The 21,949-nt window shown below is 36.2% G+C and overlaps 1 protein-coding gene across 3 annotated transcripts in view; it reads right to left on the reverse strand.

Moving 5' to 3' along the window:
* The window catches only part of LOC126838937 (putative polypeptide N-acetylgalactosaminyltransferase 9), a 119,440-nt gene that overhangs the window by 33,262 nt on the left and 64,229 nt on the right, over positions 1–21,949 (reverse strand). For all 3 annotated transcript variants that reach the window (XM_050573763.1, XM_050573754.1, XM_050573745.1), the window contains exon 4: positions 20,201–20,888. In XM_050573763.1, coding sequence (XP_050429720.1) covers positions 20,201–20,763 — 563 coding nt within the window. In that variant the 5' untranslated portion in view covers positions 20,764–20,888. The remainder of the gene's footprint in view (positions 1–20,200; positions 20,889–21,949) is intronic.

Here is a 21,949-nt window from a genome sequence, read left to right on the forward strand (position 1 = left end):
CTAGGCGACCTGACATCTATCTAATCTAAATAGATAAAACCAAAGCTCATCGCCGCAATGAACAGTAGTTTTTTTTTTTGTTCTACGACCTCGCAGATCGGTTGACGACGCTTGTTACAATAGTATACAACAACAGCTATGGTAATAAAGTATACTGTTAACCATAACGTCGTGAGTTTGATGACAACGAAATTGGTACAAGAATTCACGGGTCGTTTCGTTTTGGGTAAACAGTAGCGTTGGACACCGCGGTAGGTCGTTGGCATTACTATCATCATAAGTCGGTAGATAATTACCAGAATAAATTACCACCTAGGAAACACTGCGCTGTTCAGAGCTGAATAATAACCAAAATAAAATAATAACACCCTACCGGATTACCGTTCGGTACGCAGTTGACTTGCTCTACGCACCCAAACGACAGTTATACCGCAATGTGGTTAACATAATTGCGGTCGGACATTAACTCGTTATTTAGTTAATTTAATACAGTGTTATGAACTAAGACTTATAGTGGACCATCTCGGGTAAATAGACTTCTTTTGAAGCACATACACGACAGAGCGACGTTGTGCACGCGTGCAGTGTAAATATTGGATGTAGAAAGTCGTGTAGCGTTCGACAAGAGCTCGACCCACGTTCAAATTTTTATTATCTATACGGTTAGTTGTAAGTTTTACATATTGTAGCATTCAATTGGGACGTTAATTTCATAGCCGCGATATTTCACACATTCTCAGATTTGTTATATGTTTATAGATGGAACACGTTGTCTTTGAATTTAAGCAAGCATACACGAAGCGTGATGACTTCACGTGAACTGTTTGGCCGCAAACAATGCGACGACGGTTGGCCTCAAGGAATCGCCGAAGGTCCGTAACCATTCAATAGCATAACGTTATTATTGTACAAGCGCGACGACGCTATAATATATCATTATCATTATTATTGTATATAAGATGCAGTTTGAAATCACGGCGTCGTGTCCTAAACGCCGTCTGCCCGTTGCTTTGTGTCACTGCCACCGTAATACGCGTTATTATAATATATCCTAACAACCGCACAAGGTAAACGAAGGTAAGAAACGTGGAGAAACACGAAGACACTTGCATATATAGCGTTCAAGATTTTTTCCTAGCCGCCGTGTACCGGCCACCGTTGCTAATTTCTATTTGGCAACGGTCTACGGTGCAATGTCAACAGTAGCGAAAACGAAACTCTATAGTGTACTACAAACCCAACGGTAAATGCGTTCATTGGCCATAACACTCGAAGAGCGAGTAAACTTACTGAGAACAAAAAATAATATACGGTGTAAAGAGTCTGAGGAGCCTGAGGTATGTAAATTATCCGGTCTGAGGGACCGAAATGCAAACACCAAATGATTATCTTCATAATATTATGCTATAAAATATACTGTTAATTGATTTTGCAATCATTTTCTGGTGTAAGTAAAATTCGAAATTGTTACTTGGCAAAACGATACAACTAAAGACACACACACAAAGTCGACTATACCGACGAGTCGGCCGCTTCAACAAAGTTGGAAAAGTATAAAAACCAATAGCATCTCAGTTTCAACAAATGAATGCGAGATTAAAATACTGACCGAAGCGGCTGACTGTTTGCCGATGTATTTGAATATTGCGTTATTGTTATTAAAATTTAAAACTAATTACCAAGCCAAACGCGGTGGCAAGTGGCGAATAAATAAGTGAGTTCGGCATTCGTTTCGGGTCGACAAAAGTTATAAGGCAATTTGCTTATTAAGCGTTGTATATTTTTCGTTCGACCGTCTGAAAATTAATTATTTCCATTGTCGCCAGTAACATCTTGACGTTATGCAAATGACACTAACAACCAACAACGTTTGCCGTCGTATTGCAAATAAATGTCGATCGACTTGGCCAGATTAACTTTGAATAATATTAATGGCATTATTCTTGGCCGGTTTCAGTTGCCCAGCGCCGCCGTGCAATACCGATCATAACTTGTGTTATGTGCAAACGATCAGACGTCGTGTTCCGATCGGTGAACTCCTGCTAAACGATAGTTTGATTATTGCTGTTGTTATTGCTATTAGTTAGGGTCAAACATTATGTAAGTAAATATCGGACGCGGAGCATCGATTAGGCGGCCAAAACAAGCCCAATTGTCAAAAAGCATAGACTAGATACAAGTGCCAGTTGTCCAGTATGAAATTTAGATGGAGATGGAGTTCATAATTTACTATTAGACCATATAATATAATATTTGGATCAATAAAAACTTTACATATTCTATTTTTTTTTTTTTTTTTAATAAACGATCTAGGATAAATTATAAATTGTGCATGAGTTCATTCAATTCATGTCAAACGTACAGAGAGAAATGGTCAATGTTTTCTTTTAGTTTTGGATTAGTAGTATGGCGCATGGGTCTGCCGAACGACTCGTGCCAAATTTCCATGCTGTTTGCTATTGGAATGAAGTAGTCATTATTTTTGTTTTTTGCCCGACAACGAACCGCGGTATGCAGTACACGAACGTAGTTTGTTTGTCCAAGGGTAATTGGCGTTTTTAATTAACTTGATTATCATATACAGCGTCCATGCGCTGTTTAACGTTTGGTTTTAATTAAACGCCCTGTTGTCCGATCGTTTAGACGGTCGTGTATACCTATTTTTGCCCTAAGCCACCATTCGGTTACCCATATATTACGTTTACAACCCTAAACTATGTCCACAACCAAACAAACAACTCAAAATTAATGGACAACAACGTCATTTGTTTCGGATAAAGCGAATTTTCGATATTTTTGGTTTTTGTCAACGGTGGCTTTTTGTACCCGAAACATATTCATCAGAGAAAGGTCATGGGGGGATGTGAACCACTAATAGCAAGTATTAAGATACTACTTTTGTTAAAAAATAAACAGGGTTTACCGAAGGATTACAGTAATGTCATGTCACTTTTTCTTCAGTTTTATTTTGTAGCGTTAGTTTTGGACTTTGGGTCTACATACTGGAGTGTTTAAAAATCAGACGGTACATATTTTATAGTGTAATTATAAAATAAAAAAAAAAAAACTGAAGTCACACTTTACTCAATCGTGGAAACCAATTCAAGTAGGTACATATTTTCTGCCTATAGAGCGATTTTAATGTATTTTTATCATTTTTTTTTTTATGCTGCAACATCAATACGTCTCGACCTCAATGAGCTAGAAATTGTTTATGTCGCCTCACTTTGCAATACTGTTTGTATTCGAATCGAACGCTTTTGTTTTTCGATACCATACGAATTCGTTCTGTTATTTTTAATTAACAATTCCGTCCTTCTTATGAGTTTTAACCTATCGATTCGTATCATAAACATAACAATACATCCTGACAACGCTGGCCTTTTTATTATTATTAAAAAAAGTATTGTTCCAAATAGAGCGTGACATCGCGTCGGATTGAGGCACGTCTACTCACGCACAAACACATGTTATTTGGTATAAACCCGAGAAGTGTAATCAAATATTTACCAGCTCAATGCTCGCCTTTATTGCAGCAGGGACCACTGTGGTGACGTGTATAACACATTGTTTTTTCACTTCGACAGTGGCACATAAAACATCATATTATGTTAGCCCAGCAAGGAGTAACACGAACGACCAGGCCGTCGCGCGCAGGATGACGTTTGACGCATGCAAAACGGGTGTGTGTATATTATATTGTACACACATAAATGTGTATATACACATTGAAAAGAACGCCTGTCTGTTAAAATATAAAAATAATATGATAGGTAAACGTACAAGCGCGCACGCAGATTATTCGACGTCTCTATTGAAATAGGCTAAGACCCGTATCGCGTTCGCATCGATACTCACATCACTGGATGGCAGAGTAAGCTACATACTCTCTAACAGCATTTTGACTATCCATTGTCAATCAGGTCATGTATGCTGGTAATAAAATAGAAACGTCAAATTGGATTTAGATTTGTTACATACCATATTTTAATTGGAACGGAAAGGGAATAAGATATTAAGGGGCAAAGGACAGGCAATATTTGACTAAAATTGATTGATGACAAATTTAAATATGCTGACTAATTTTAAGGTGAAAACATATTAAGTTTTTATAGTCATTAGACTTTTAAAATTATTTTTCGCGGAGTTACGACAAAAGTCTGATAAAAAAAAATGACTTTCGTAGAAGTCATTTTCCGGCTTGTCTTTTGGACGGATTTCAATTGTTTATTCTATTTGAAGCTCATTATCTTCTCTATCGGGGGGCTCAAATGCTTATTGATTTTCTTACGAATAATAATACTAAATCAATCATTACGGTATACTTCAAGTAATAATTTTCTTTTACGAAAATTAGGAATTAAGTTAATAAATGCATATTATTATTAATTAAATAAAACAATCGTCGAGTAAAAAAAAATCTCAATCTACTCAATGCGTGGGTGATGAACAGTATTCAGGTATGCTAATTTCAAAACTAAGCACGCCTAAGCTTCCCTCCGAATTGCGCGTCATCGAGTAAACCGTTAGTGTAAAGGTTCAAAATGGGATATATAAACATTAGGACGGACTACGGGGGCACCAGCTGCGAGTACCCTTAAACGGTTGAAATCGAAAAATAGCTAATGAACTTTCACACACTTAAAAACTATCGTTATAATGTTGCCAGACTCATACTATGCTACGGTCGAGTGATCACTTAAAAGTAGTTTTGAGACGGACGACGCGTTACGGTTCTCTTTTTTGTATACCTACTTGATTAACGTTTGCGTTCTTGCACAATTATAATAAAGGAGTGGCGGTTTACAGAATAGTCTTCAAAGACCTACTGCCGGTTCACTCTAGATCATTTTACGTGCAAACAATGATTATTATTATCGATATATTAATCATGTAAATATGATATTCAAATAGGTTGAAATAAAATTATAAATTAACGCATTTGTTTTAGTTTTTGTATTTCTTCTAAAATGTAGGCATTTATATTTTTATGACCGTAATACGTTCGGTATTTTTTAACGGTCCTTATTGTAAACGCTGATATTCAAGAATGTAAGCTGCATGATATAATACAGGTCAATTATAGCGTAATGGATTTTTGATTATATTTCAGTGTAAGAAAACGCAAACGATTTTTTTTTCAAGAGCGTTGTTAGTTTTTTTTTTTTTTTACATTATCCATCAGGCAACAATAATAAATAAAACACAATAATTACACGATACCTGCAGTTTTATTTAAAAAATTAAAATTACACAGTCTAGATATGGTAAAAACAAATATACATTTATACACTACATCATATTATTATTATTATTATGTGTGTGTTTACTCCAACAGTCGCGTGCACGAAGTCACCGTGTAGTTCGGTCGTTATGTTTAATATTTTAACGTTCTTATTAGGGTGAGTATTTGTAGTCGGGGAGCTTACCTATACATATATGGGTCATGGGCAATTTTCAACCACTCGGTAAAGGAACCGAGTGGATATGATCAGACATTTCTCGACAGGATTATTATTACTGTTGTTGCTATCGTGTTCCGGTCGAAGAAACGGCAGTTGTGAAGAGTTAATTATAACCGTTTTGCGGCCAACGCCAAGGCCTAAGTATAACGCGCGGCGACGACACCCTGGAGAATTGCTATTGCCGCGTGTACGCGCAAAACGTGTTGTACGGCTAAGTCCGGGTCTAATTCGGGGACGGAAATGTGACCTCTAATAATGGCGGTGGTAACTGTGGCAAGGGGCGGGGGCGGGGGGTGCAATTTTTCGCCAACACCACCAGTTGAATACACAATCGACGCGATTTATATCTTTTGGGTAGCGGCGACGAGACCAATTTATATATAATACGGTAATCTGGTTTCGATATACGCAAATGACACAGATAGATACAATGTATTTGATACCGGACACGCGAGGGTGGCGGAAGTGCAAGGGTGGTTACCGCGGAAGCTGGACGGGGAGGGTCGGGGCCGCCGATTTGGACGGTGAGATTTGTCAAACTCAATCACGTTTGTCACGTCGCGAATGGCAGCGAGGCGAGTACAAAATAATAAATATATATATATATATATATTTTTATAATAATATATAATCGACACGTGTGCGACCGAGAGAGACGAGGGGACACCCAAAAAAAAAATGAGCGTTCCTACACGGGCCGAAGGTATCGTACGGGTTTAATTAAAATGGAAATTTGTCCACGCGAAAATCCGAATTCATCCGTTTTGCAAGTGTCACACCTAATGCTCTCGAAATGGAGTGTAAAAATCCCATTAGCGCGCTTTTTCGTCGCTAATCACAAACGGTATACCGTACTATTTTATTAATATAATTACCTACACAAAGCGTATGTGTGAAAAAAACCTAAATAAAAATCCGACGACAAACGGTTAACGCTTGTACATGTTCAGATCAAGGCTCATACATATTATTATAAAATACAATCATAAACGGCAGTAAAAATGATAGATATAATAGCTATAAGTGTATAGGAATATTAGTTAGTACACCTATAAGGTGTATGGAAATAAAAGATTTATAATATTATTTGTAAATGACAGTGTTTCGATACGCTAAAATGATCTTTTAATTATGCCAAATACAAAAATATATATATATTATATACTAATTAAATTGTATCAATGACATTTTTGTTCGAACAAAATGTATCATATTGTGTTAGTTCTTGGGCCTATCGGTCATAATGGCATTGACATGTAAACATGCATAAGCGGATACAATATGAGGTAGTTTAAGGGCCCACTACTCAAACTACAGAAATTATGTCTTAATAACTGCTCTGCGGTCTTCGAGGCGGCGCATAAAAAAGTTTATTTACCTTGACCTAGTCGGCAGGCTCTTAATACTGTAGTAATTGACAACGAGTATAACATAACAGGTATGATGTGCGCAGATGTGGAGTCGTGACAAAGCGAGGGATACACGGCTAAAGAGTTTGTGCCAGGTGGCCGTAAGTATGTATATTCATGCATGCTTTATTATTTTGTGCTTTTTTTTTTTTACTAATGACAGCTCCGCAAACGTTTAATTTATGAAAACCATCGCCTTGGGAATTCACAAGACAACGCGGCCCGTGGATGTTTAAACGTTCAGAATTAGTATTACATACATAAACAAGACTTAATCAAATATTGGAGGAACACCATCATCCCCGCAAATGATAATCATTAATAACACAAACGTTGTATACTATACAAGTAAAATGCAAATGGCGGTAAATTTACCATGGCTTGCGCAGCTCATTGAAAACGTTGGAATACTTTAATGCCGGTCGGTTGTGCCTGTAGTTTCTTAGCACAGAAGAAATCCAATAGACTTACTTTATAACAGCTATAATGTGAAATATGAAAGCAAGGCAAGAGGAAAAACACAAATGCGTGTTCATTCTAGGTCAAGTGTATTAAGAAAATGAGTCGAATGTAAAAACATAGGTTTTTTAAATCCGGTTGACGCATTTAAATGTCAACCGTCTTGTGTTGTTGGCAAATTAATATAAAAATGTGCAGTGTTTTTGCTTAAAAATGTAATCACAATAATATTAGAGTAAGATATTAAACGTTTAAAATAATAATATGCCAACCTCACTAGATTTTTTTTTTTAATCTAATTTCCTACCGAGCATACTTATTGTAACCGGTAAATATATTTCATGCCACGGGTTTAATGCTCTTACCATCGTTTTGTCACCGGAAATCGCCGGCGGTCGATTAGTATTTGCGGTAAACCCATTATTATTATTATTATTATCATCATCATCATCGAACCGCCGACGTTTAATTGTTTATTCGAACGGATACGTTATGGTCTTACGGACTAACGGACCAGAGTAATTATTATGAGTAACGGCGGCTGTCCGGGTAGACCGACTTATTTCTCGAAGAACTTCCGTTCAACGGTTTCGGCAAGAGACACGCCGGAGGCTATACTATGATGTGTGGCTTGGATTTGTTATTGAGATATTATGATTATTACATAAGAAAAAAAAACCTACGCCCATTCCTAATATGTTTGATACGTCAACGCACGCGAGAACCGAGATCGAATCTTTAAAGTATACCGTGTTCGAAGATCAAGTCGACGGGGAAAAAAAAAACTATATCCGGACATAACAAAAAATCTTAAAAAAACTTCCATCATCGTCGACCGTCGCGCCGGTTTGATTCCAATCAGACCGGTTAGTCGTCAGATATTCGCTTTCGCCACGCTGCGTTGCTGTCAAAACGGTCCAGATTGAATAAAAAAAAAAAAAATAAAGAAATCATTTCCTGTAATTAATAAAAAAAAAAAAAGGGTCGGCAGTGACTGTGACCCAGTGACGGGTCAAGATCATCCCGTCAACCGGTATTATGTTACTATTGTAATATCACGACTTAGCAATAACACTTGGCAATGGAATGATTTGTGCCAAGAAATTATGTAAGTCAGTGTGTATATATGATATATATATATATATATATATATATATATAGCATTTATGTCGAACGGATGTGTACAACTTGTTTTTTTTTATCTTATAAATTATAATACACAACAATTTACAAACACATCATAGTAATAATATGAAGATTTGTGTTGGTAAATTGTTGTATATAATTTATAATATTTTATGATTATTGGATATATTTTTTTATAAATTTATAAAAGTCAAACTTGAGATGTATATGATACTGGTTAAAATGTATTCAAATTATTATCATTATATACAAGCGTGACATCAAACGCTGCGATAAAATTATGTGGTTCAAGTACAAGCAAGACTTGTGTCGTACAAAGTAAAATATGTGAAATTTCGAATGTCATCTAAATCTTACACGGTACACCGTTACATGCGTCCAAAAGCTTCACTTGAAAAGTAAGCATAAAAAAAAAAAAAAATACAGCTGTTATAAAAACTGTACGTCACATTTGTATAATCACGAAAGGTTAATGTTTTTTAATTCAATTTTATGATTTTTAACTGATGGAACACCTATTTTATTATTTATATATCCATACAAAAATACCATATACAGTTATATTTTTATTGACACGGTAAATTCAGACTTAATGCGAACACGCCCTAATGCCGCAGACTCGCATAATATAATAATATGTTTTAAATTCAAAATAATAATAATATCATTATCATCATTATTTTTGGCCCGGTAAAGACCGCACAATAATATCTACACAGACAAGAAGACAATGGGCCGGAATCTAAGTCAGATGTCATAAACGTCACGGGCGGGTTACTGAAAAAAAAGGGTAATTCATCATATTGCTCTTTCAGGCAGTATTCATATATTATATTATCCGAGTAAATTGACTCGAAATATTCACAAATAAAATATAATATATGAACGCTGATTACCCATCAAATATGAAACTATATAATTTTTTTTTAATACAATTTTTTGTATGCTATTCATGCTGTCATTATAAAGCTATGCACAAACACACGTATACATATATTATTAATTCTATTAACTTCACAGTCAAACATGCATTTTTATAGTATTGTGTTGTCGAAGTGGAAATGTCCATATTAGTCTGTTTAATCATAATATTATTATACATGTAGCATAGAAAAAAAATATTATTGTAAAAGGTTAGAGTACAATATGGTCGACAAACGAATAAACGAATCGAGTATGAAATCTAAAATTTTAATGGGTTTCTTTTCGATTGAATTATTTTATGCCATTGGATATGTCGAGAACACTCGGTAGACGATAAGGTTTGAATTTAAAATGTGAAAAGTACATAATAATATATGTTTTCAATTAATGCAACATATTTATCATGTTTTCAATCGTGTTCAAGCAAGCAGATTGGGAAACTATTGTGTTAAATATTATGACGATGGTCAAAATTCAAACGAGCGTAAAAGTGTTTTTGTTTGAGTATAGAAGTGTATATGGTGTGAGTATAGAACTGTCAAGGAAGAGGGAAAAGAGACAAATTTGCTTAAAACGGCATCGCTTAGTCATAGACAATAAACAAAAAAATGTTGAGTCAGTAAGTTACAAAATATGTCGAAGCGTGACTATGTATTTTTCAACAAGTATTCTCAAAGTTTAGTATGTGCAAAGCCTATATTTTATTTACAACCTATAATCGATCGATTAGAGGTTAATCGATTTTTTGATAATTATCAAACTACTTAATTAAAATCTTCTCGCGGATCGTTAGTTTAGTCGAACGAGTTCACGCGGTTCGCTATTGCCATTCATTGCGGTAGTTCACCGGCGACGGTCCAAGTAAAGAAACACATTCATCGTCTTATAATGGGATAGTAAGAGCAGTTTATGGTAAATATAAATTACAATTATACTTGACAATATACATAATAAACTATTATTATTATTATGGTCGGTCGGTCGGTCGGTCTACTATCGATAAATAAATGTAATTTTTCCACTTCTTGCCAATAAATCCATCGTAATGATGCCGTTAGATGGGTGTGGGGATACAATATTGTTCACCCTTTGCAACGTTTGCGGAATGAAGGGACGACACCGCACCGGAGTCGCGGGAACACTTTCTTCGCAGGTGTTATTTTAGTAAGGCGCTTCGCCTGCCCATAAAAAACATACACAATCCATAAAAACAAAGTTCAAATTATTAAGAAGTATAATGTAAGCACTTACAGTGCCGGTGTACCATTCATATTTTACGCTCGTGACTCCGACTAACGTTGTCGTATGAAAATTATGTGCTTTTTTATGTCGGTATACCACGGACAAAAAAAAAAAATATATAAGCCCTTAGTATAACATCTATGCGAGCACACACCAGCTAATATATAACCCGAAAGAGTTGCACGCTTGTTTTAAGTTTACATTTTTTGTACAAAAGTTGTTTAAAACTCAAACTTGTATTTGCTGTGATATTTAATGAAAGCTTTGTAGTGTAAAAAATTGAATTCGCTCTCCTGACCGATTTCAATTTTGTGGCTCATAACAAGCGTGCACTTGTAAGCCTTTGATATATTGCACTGAACCTTTATTCGATGATCGACAGTAATTTATCTAAATTGATGTATTTAAAAACAGTTTTACATTTCAGAGCAATAGTGGACGGATAAGATAATCAATAGCGGGTATAAACGTTACCTAATGGCTAGTATAGTTTCAGCTGTGAGCGCGAACCGGTAAAACGATGATAATTCCAGTAGAAGATCATAGTGGAAACCCACTCAAATGCTTGGAGTAATAATGGAAAAACCATGCGACTCGTGTCATCCCTTGACAGCGCGTGACGTCTAATGATATTTCGGCCGCATGGTTTTTGCCAGCAGTGTCGCATTAGAGGGGATCTCGACAGAGCTTAAAACACTCACGTCCGACATAACTCAGGTATGGCGGCCTTTTGGACTGCACTGGTGTATATTACTCAAAGGGTCGGGTGAATTTTAGAGAGAGAAAGAGAGAGAGAGACGGGCAAGGGGACACTACAAAAGAGGTACAGGCGGAAGCAACGGCTGTTGTCAACGCTGCTTTTCGAAATGTCACCTATTATTAATTCCAGACCTTTAACCCCGAACCTTTATCTCGCTAAAAGACTACATGCTCTTTTCTCATTTCTGCGGCCGCCACACCGCATGACTTTATCACACGGTACAGTATATTATTTTTATGTCTTATTAAATCGAAATAAATAAGGGCGAGCGACGCGACGTCTCGTAAGGGGCTATAGCATTATTATACGATATTACAGTGAGCGTGCATTAAAATTACCATCCGATTATGATTTTTTACATTTATTAGGTTTGACGTACACCAATGAAAACGATAATAGGTAATAATCAGCAATAAATATCGGATAGCAATTGTATAAGTGTTTCTATGCTTATTTGCTCTCGATAAGCTAACGTGTTTGTTAACAGAGCAATATCTGTTAAAAAAAAAAAAAATAACAATAAGTATCAGTAAGTTGTGCAGATGAGTCATTCATTATTTAGAATGTTATAAAAACGTAGGTATAGGGATAACAAAATAAATTACATTAAACTAACCGAAGTGTTTGAAATACAAGCGATATTTATTGAAAATTTAAACCCGAATTTAATAATGCAACATTGTTTGCCTAAAAAAAAAAATACATTTCCAATTAGTAAATCTTCGTATACAGCGCCTATGGTTGTTAACTCGATATTTATTGGCACAACTAGAGAGAGGAGGAGCGTTACGGTTAAGTTAAAATTCTTATTAATTCCTCCGAGCTCACGTCAGATGTCAAAAAATAAGATTTATAATTTTACCGAAAATCTAAAAGAGATTTAAGAGTTTTTAAAGGGTTTGAACTTCCTCAGCCGCCCTTTTAGTTGTGCAAATGTATAGGCGTTCTCGAATGATTCCTGTCAAGAAATTAAATTTGTAAGGCAGACATCCGAACATTAGCTGAAAAGAATTCAGCGCAGTCGCCTTTTGTTTAAAAATATATTATAAAAAAAATAAAGCACTCGTAGCACTTAGAGCATATTTTATGGTCTTTCATTTTTTGTATTATTATCTACGATTTTAATAATGACGAACCCAAGACATAGGCTAATTGGTTTGAGCTCTTTTGCTTTATTATTAGCTTTATTTTTATACTTAAAGTCTAAACAGTCATCGCCATATTTTTTATTGAAACGAGATCAAATATAAACGCGATTCAATACACTAACTACTAAACGAATTTGTCGAAAAACATCACATGAGTCTTTCTCCTTCGATGGCTAATGAATTGGCACTTGTTAAAAATTATTTTGTGAATCACATATAATAAAATAAAAAAAATTAACGTTCATTTTCAATTTTAGTAAACGTTAGTTAGTGTGTATTATTATTATCATTATTAATATCCAATTTTCCTATTTCAAATATTTTTGTTCTTTAATCTTCCTGTATATGATCCGTGCAGTTATACAATATAGTTATGCCGCCGTATAACTAAGACGTGTTTACTGACCATATAAAAGCTGTTATTGGCAACCGTGTTAAATTAAGGGAATCTGAAAAACGTCACTGGGAGGCCGCCTTTGTTTCGAAAATCAAACACGTCCGTAAGTATACATGGGGTCATTACTCGTATATTGTTACATGAAAAGCGAGTATCGCGTGCGGGTGGTTATTGATGGGGGTTACCAAAAGGCGAAAACTATAACATTACGGATTCGCACCCCAATCTGTCGTAACGCTATAACTTATGACCAACGTTGATAATGTCGATCATATTTTATACACAGTTAAAGATTTGCAAAAGACACACGCGGCGTGTTGTGACAAATAACCAAGTCTCCCCCCCCCCCCAGTCACCGCCAGCAGCAACCGTTTTTTGAAAAATATACTCCACCGATCGCATCAATAACCAGCAATCGCGTTAATACTTGCCACGACTTAACACTCGATTTGCAATCGACTCGTTTTAAAATAAATCTCGGTTCCACGTTGAAACGGTGAAAAAAAATAGAGTTTATTTATTTTGAACCTTACGCGAGCCTGCTTACGAGTTGGAAGAGTATAGATACCGTTCGATACAACTAGGTATAAAGTAAAAATGTAAAATAATAATCCTTGTTGATATTTTTATTAACGGTTGTATTATTGGAAAGCAATATTCCATCGGTGGGCACGTCTTGCGTGTAACTGCTGAAAGACAGCTCACGATAATATGAGAAATTTACATAATTCGCAGCGTTTTTATCTGTCGTGTCTATTGTAACATTATAGTAATATTTTATTTTAATAACACGGCAATTATTATACGGAGATGCAATGGTCGTGCGGCTACTTAAGCTGTGTAACGATGACGCAACAACGGACAAGGTAATTATGTATGCGATGATTGTAAAACTGGCTTTCTACTCATTTGCAAGTAACGGCCTATACGCGCCAATAAGCCCGTTAAAGTTAAAGTCTTTCAAAACGATAATGTTCAGTGTGGCCACTTTCGTAGATTTGTTCACGATTATATAATATACAATTTAATATCTATACTCTATCATCTACTTTGCATGGTCAAACGCATGACAACACTGTGCGGCTGAATGACGTTTATTTCCCGTCCCCAAGCCGAAACTATACACAAAAGCTTCAGAGAAAAACTATTCAGGACAAAAAAAAAAAAACTTTATGGAGACACAATCGTTCGACTGACCTAACCGTGTCATATTATTTTGACGGTCTATCCGACACATTATCATAACTTTAGTAGCACTATAACGATCCACAAGGCGATCGCCCGGGGAACGCGAAACATTCAAAACGTATCTCTCCAATGGTAACAGAACTTTTTTTTATACTTAAAAGCAAAACGTCAAAATTGTATTTTATCGCAGAAACGAAAAAAATCCGAAAGTGTTTTGTGAAGAAGACTTACAAAATCCATACACAAAACAATAATATACCGTAAAATGAAACACACATAAACCGTTTCCCTAACCGACACTCAAAGCCGGAACATTTTGAATCTGTTTTAATTCTGAAATTTGTAAGTTAATTTTTGTATTAACGTCTTAATGAAGAGTTGGATCAAAATAGATCCATTATAGACCACAAACGCATAGTTAAAGTATAACGCTGTTTAGCAGCGATGCACGGTCTCGATTGATGAACAACTAAAGTATTGCAAAACAAGTCTAAAAGATACTTATGCGTTATAAGACTGTAAATGAAAATCACTCCAAATAAATGTTTATGTCTTAACTAAAACCAATAGAACAGAACAAAAGCACATCCGCGACATTTGATCTAATTTATTAGTAAACAGCATCACTGTATTCTGTTACAAGATTGGTAGCCATTTATAAGTGTAATATACTGAATAGTAGATAATATTATATTTGTATTATTTTCTTTCGGTAGTCATTTTATTATAATTAAAAAAAAAATTTAACTGCACTGGCCGCCAAAGTGGCAACGTTTTATACTGATATAAAACATATTTATCAACGCACTATTTAGGGGAGGTGAAAAAACTTTTTACGATCCGGCTGTAATTCGAGTAGGAGCTGCAACGACGGAGGAGGTTCTTTTTTATTATTGTTATTTCACACCGATCCTTTGTGATCGTTTGGGGGCGGACATAAGCCCCGACGATTTTTCAGTTCAACGAATATAATAATATGTACACTTTTTCGTCGTCTCGGCGCAATCATTCACAAAAATAATTCTCCAAAAACTTTTCTTCGCAAATATTAATAATAATAATAACTATCATCATTATCTGCTATCGTTTCGTAAAACATTAAAAAAGATAAAAAAAATACAACAATAAACGAATGCCGAAATTTGCTTATGGGCCTTATCGCATCTGCACTGTAAGAGAGAGAGAGTGAGAGAGCGAGAAGAAATACAAAGAAAATAATATACCTACTCTTAAGACCGTAATGCTGATATAATAACTATAATTTTCGAATACGTTAAGTGCTGTTTGTGTTAGGGTGTGCCCAATGACTATTTTTAAGCTTGCAAGATTTTCAAACAAATTACTACACACACACACACAATTATTATGTTTTTGGAAAAATAGGTTTAACCACACGTTAGTGACAAAGCCGATTCCGAATACAAACCAACAAAATATAAATAGTACACAAGAAAGTTACTTTTTTTTTATCGAAGCAGTGATTATGATTAGTAAGGGATGTATATTCAACCGAATGTGTAAACACAAGTAACGGCTCGGGCCTTAAAAAGATTAACCCCGGGCTTGTGACTTTTTGGAACATAGCAGCAAATTATTTTTTTTTTAATGATAAATATAAACATAATTTTCTCTCCTTCTCGCCTCTAGCCAAACACTCCAACTATAATTGTGTATGATAACTTTTTTTTTTTAAAAGGATCCCCTGCTTAGTGGTGGTTAATTTGTGTGTGAGCGAACATAGTATTTGTTTGGTCGCAGTGTGCGATTTTAGCCGCACGACAAAGTAAAAATTACATCCAAAAAGAGTTAATCCAACTTAACCGACGGCGGTGCTGTGACATCACCCAACTGGGCCCGTGTCGGTGTTATACTTGATAATTTATTGGACTTGTCAGTCGAGCGAACCGTGTGTGACCTTATCGGAGAAGTTCGAAGGATGCGCGTGACGAGACGACAGTGAAAGCGCATCACGACCAAACGACCACGGCAGCACACAGCCGTTAAACTTGTCTCCTCTGACCGCTCGTGTACGGTGTGCGACCAGTAAATTGGGTTGGCACGGCGAGTGTTTGCTTTTAATATAACATTGTTTCAACGGCAAACAAAAATTATGCGAATGCAAAAAAAAAAACAAATATAATAAAAACACTTGGAAAAAAAAACACACACACAACGGGGACGGGTAGGTCACGGGTATCTTACTGTCTTCAGTTATTTTATCCGGTATAAATGTATAAATACATAAAGATGTCAAAAATCAAATGGCGGTCATAGGCATGTAAGAACTATGAAGATAAAAAACGAAAAAATAATTTAACCCTAATCAAATACCGTACAGTTTCTTCAATATGTAATGTTTCAAGTACTATGAGTTATTCAGTTCTGCATTAAAAACCAAAACTTGAACAATGTCTAACCTATAGCATAACGGTATATTATGAGATAATTCGGCTCCATAAAGATGTCGAGAGCGAAAAATAATAAACCGAAGCAGCGCCGAGTTCGGGGGCGGTCTTAAGTTTGAAGGTAAGTATTGGATAATATTGATAAATCAGCCAATTTATTAATAAAAAAAACCTTCAAAGAAAGTCTGTGGCTAATGCTTTAAGAGAGAGAGAGAGAGAGAGAGAGAGAGAGGGAATATAATAAATAATAATAAAAAAATGACAAATAAAAAACGTCGAATCGATAATTTTCGATAGAGTTATATATAACGCGTTTTGGCGGTAACAAGAGAATGTAAAAATATTAGTCTTAAACAAGAAATTATCAATATCTTATTTGTACAGTGAAAAAGTTCCAACAATGAGCTAACGTTAAAGTTGTTTTACCATAATTTTACCAAGAACCTTACGGCGAGTGGCCAAACGGTTTAAATAATAATAATTATTCTTACAATAAAGTTTTTTTATAGTAATTTTTTTATACCAGCAGGTGTAAATAGGTAAATAATATTATGCTCGACAAAGCCAAAAGTCAAACAAAAGATAATCATTAACGGTCCCACGTCACTTGACGGGTTTGTACTAAACAATAAGGTAATTATTTATTTTACACAGATTTCGGTATGGGTAGGTCAAAACCTTATATAAACTGCATTTTTTTTAATGTTTTTTAGACAGCGGAATAATTACAAAAATGTGTTGATCCATTTTGGGTTTAATCCGTTTCTAATGAATGTTTAACACTAATTTGTTTCATTTTAACAAACTTCATAAGAGCTACGCGAAAATGTGAGATAGGCCTCTTCGGGTATCAAACACATATCCTAACGGACGGTTTTGTATAGGACCACGCAAGGCGTGCACTACAGTGTCGGCTAACCAAACCAAGACGGACAAACCGTTTGTGGTTGTTAGGGAGATCGATTTCACCTGGCTTCCCGGAATTTCTTCCTGGGTAATGTATTGGTCGAGGTCGCAAAACGACAAGATAATCTCCCCCGAGTGCAATGGTAAACTTTGAATCGCATAATCAAACTGAAAATCGCAACGACAATATATTATATTGTATAGTATACTTTTTAGTTGGGAATTCCAATTGTACTCGACGATATAATATAGTAAATTGCGTTGTCGGGTAAATAAAAAAAAAGTTTTTCCACCCGTTATCAGAGCAGCTAGTACGGCATAATTATTGCTTTTCTATTTCAAGTGTAAAGAATGATTTTTATATTTTTAAATAATTTATAAAAACTAAAAAAAATGAATTACAAAGGCGGCAAACGGAGGAGTACACATTGAACGGAACTCTTTTTTTATAAATCCTGCCAATACCCGTTTTTATTATAAAATAAAAAAATTATAGGTATAGCGCTTATTCGATTTTGGAAAAAGTAAATTATCGACGCCCGAAAGCGCAAGTTCTGAACAGGACTTATACGATTTTATGGGACAAATAAAAAAATAACCCACATGTATTCTTTTTAGTATCCTGCGCACAGACCGACCGGAGAAAAATACAAATAATAGGTACCTACTATAAAATAAATGTCAATACCATTGGAGTGAGGGATAAAACACTTTTTTTTCAGTAATTGAAACGCGGAACCGTATAATTTATTTTTATGATTTCCAAGAAAAACAATTTGCCAGCAACCGCATGGTTAATGTGATGTAATAAAATTTCATATAATTTAACGACTTTTACAAAATCATACCCGAACAACCGTATTGTCCGATAAGATTTTTAACGATTACATCCAAGGCCGGGTCGGGTTAACGACAAATGATTTGCACAGACTTCGTTAAGTCGAATGGAATATTATGTTGAGTTAAATCTGTCCAACGGAAATCCGTCAAATGCGCGCTTACGCCAAAAAGTTCCTATTCGATAAGCACTTGTTATTAGCACATTGCATCAACATGCTTCTTAAGATGATTAAAATAATTTTCTAGAGGTCTTACGGACATCTTTTAACGAATTTCCGATTAAAATTTCTAAGAAACGGGACATTTTTTTACCGCATTGGCTATTTACTCTTTTCCGAATAATAATAGGTAAACAAAAAGGTAAAGATTTTTAATTACAAATAATCATCAACAGTTCATCAACTACCACGTCAGAGGCTAAGATGAAAACAAATGCATTATGAACATATAAAAGCAGAAATGACACACGATTAGCATGAACCGTGTAATTTAACGAATTCGCAACTAAACTTTTTAAAATTGTTTTTTTTTAAACAGCTTTTACTAATTAGTTACATTTGTTTTGTATGTTTTTACAAAGAAATACGATATGACGTGTTTAATTCTACATTTATATTAAATATTTAAACTGAAAACTGAAAAACGGAGGTCGTTAAGTTATAATTAGATGAGAGAAAATGTCGGCGTCAAATGACATTTCTACCGGATATAAATGTTTAATTATGGCACTCAATACATTAGGCTATCGATTTCGCGGGTAGCGCACCCGCGATAGACTGATAACTATATTATATTATAATATAATATAATCTAAAGTCTCTTCTAATTACAAAACGGTCGAAGGAAAAAAAAAAACCCAGGGGCCTTTCGCTCGGGTGTTTTCGAATGGAAAACAACAACATTAAGGAACCACCGGCGTACATGCCCGGACGGACATTACTTCCACGTCGGCACATATACTTAAAACAAATAGGATATAATATGATATACATATATATATAATAATTTCCTCGGTTATTTCGGAGCTATTTAATTTGTGCGAGGCGCCGTGAATGTTTTATACCGAAGGCGTGTGTGTGTGTGTGTGTGTGTGTGGTGTTTTGGGTATAGATAAAAATACATTGCCAACAATGTTAATAAGTTTGCACGGTCGTTGGAACCGAAAGTTTCCCGACATTTCTCCAGGGACCGACGGCAACGGGACCGGGTAAGGCGACGTTTCTAAAAAAAAAACGGCTTTAAGTGATTTTCGGCCGGGTATAGGTATACACGACCGAATCGACCACCGTGTTGGTGGAGAGCTCGTCGAACCAAAGTGTCGCCCCGCAATTATTGCTGTTTTAACGTTATGCATGGGAAATATTAAAACTTTTGCTTGGCCTGGTTTTAATTCCGTGCGTGCGAAACCCGCTGCCTTATCGATACAAACGTGTGTCAAAGAGCCGAGCACTTAAACGTGACTTAAGTATTATGTTTCCCATCGAAACGCCACACAGTTTTTCAAACTAAAAGTTTCTCCCACCCCTCCGGCTACACGGTGTCACGTCCGGTGTATCCCGGAATACCTAAACTACACCGTAGACACTTTGTATTGGTTTTTTTTAGATAGTTTAAATAAATCTCATATTGTTTGGCTCTCCGTCCCCACACACACACACACACGTTAGCGCCAGAAGATCCTCGATTTTCAAACGGTTCTTAGTCTTATGATTTTAGTGAACTTTTACTTTTCAAAGTAAAAAAAATGTAAAAATTCCAGGTTGTTTTGTAAAGACTATAACGAAGCTCTTGCTATAGGTACCTCAGTTCGGTCAATGACCACGGTTATCTAGCGAATGGTTCCGGTTTGCGGTGGACCAATAATATATCTAACCCGGATTTAAATTTTACATGCAATATACGATCACTCACCATTCGTCCCTTGGATCCGGTAACTTCCTGTGCACTGATATGAGATCGCTGGCGTACTGGTTGAACGCGTTCTTCGTCCATCCTTCGCTCACCAATTGTTTGACGTCATCCGTCAGGTTGGCCGGCAACACGACGGGACGGCCCATTTCGCCGTACAGCTGTTGACCCTTGCCGTTGCCGCCGTTCGGTTGCGGCAGCACGCCCTCGCCGGACAGCAGTACGCCGGACGCGCCGATGGCCGCGGCGGCGGCGGATCGTTTGGACGACGTGCGCAACGCTTGCTGCGCCGGCGGCTGTTCCCTGTTCTCGACGCCACCCTCCAGCGGGAACTCTTCTTCCAGCAGCCGGTTGTCTTCGGCCTCGTCGGCCGCGTCCGACATCAAGCGCTGCGCCGACGGCGGCTGGTACAGGGACGCCGCCGCCGCCGCCTCGTTGGACGCCGGCGAGATACGCCTGTCCTCCATGAACATCAGCACGGTGATGGTCATCCAGACGGTGCAGCCGAGCACGAGGCCCTTGAGCAGCGCCGACTTGCGACGGTAGAAATACGACGCGAGTTTCATGTTCGCCGCCTGTTCAGGCGTTCACGGTTCCGGTCAGCGGCGATCGAGTGTGCACAACACACCAGCAGTTAGGTTAGGTGCGAGCGTTGGCGACGACGGCAAACGCTTGTTCCCGCATGTCTGATCTGTAAACAAAAATTACACTATTTACAAATAACGAACGATTCCAAAAGGAACAATGTACATATATTTACATGATTGAAACATGCGGGCTACTCAAGAGTGGAAACAAAAAACAATGATAACATGTTAAGTAGAAAAACACAAAAATCTTTTGTATACTACCCGACAAAGACTCTATCCGTTAACTTAAACCAAAATATCTTATCTTAATTGAAAATATCAAAAATTAAAAAATTCTATGTAGTTGTAATTACCCGTAAAGACTACTTGATAATCTATCAATAAAGGTACAGTAAATTTTTGAATTAAGTTTTTAAAAAAAATTCCCTCTAAATAAATCCAATAATAACAAAACAACGACTAACAAATAAAGATTAAACATAATTACATAACAAACATTTGAAATACGTTAAAGGGTTAATGCAGGTATGTTTAGACGAGTTGATTTGTCTCGATCCTTGAAATACCTTCACCTATACCTATATTCTTTAATGAATTATGAAAACATTCAAAGAAGATTGGACATTTTCAATGTTGTGTCAATCCGAACACCATATAAATAACCGATGTCACGTCTAGTCATTTCAGTGAACAAAAAGAATCTGTTAAGGTTTTAAACACAAAACTTTCGACCCGTGACTACCAAATGAACAAAAGTTTTTTTTTATAATATTTTCTAAAAAAATAATAAACATTTCGCTTCTTTTTTAGTGGCTTTCGTTAATTTTTTCCAAATCTTGACAATTTTAAAAAGAAGAAAATATCACTATACTAACACCGCGGCGGTCTTGGATAATAGTTTGCCCCACAATACTATGTTCAGAAACGTTTGCTCGATTCGGAATTCGGTCGGTTACATATTGAATACTTGTCAATCACATCCTCCCATTTGTTGTCTATACATTTCTCGTGGCTGTTTCATTAGACAAAATTTTAACGGTCGGCCTAAACGCATTTTCAAGTTTAACGGCACCGAAACGGGATTGAACTTTTTCGGGAAAACTCTTGCTTATATTTTCATACACGGTTAGGTTAGCAAGCCACGTCGCAGTTCTCGTGTGCA

This window comes from Adelges cooleyi, unplaced genomic scaffold (genome assembly GCF_023614345.1).
Source record: "Adelges cooleyi isolate 19-005CV unplaced genomic scaffold, UGA_ACOO_1.1 ACOO_flye_CR_arks_rails_tigmint_CR_PRNA_108, whole genome shotgun sequence".
NCBI classification, from domain to species: domain Eukaryota; kingdom Metazoa; phylum Arthropoda; class Insecta; order Hemiptera; family Adelgidae; genus Adelges; species Adelges cooleyi.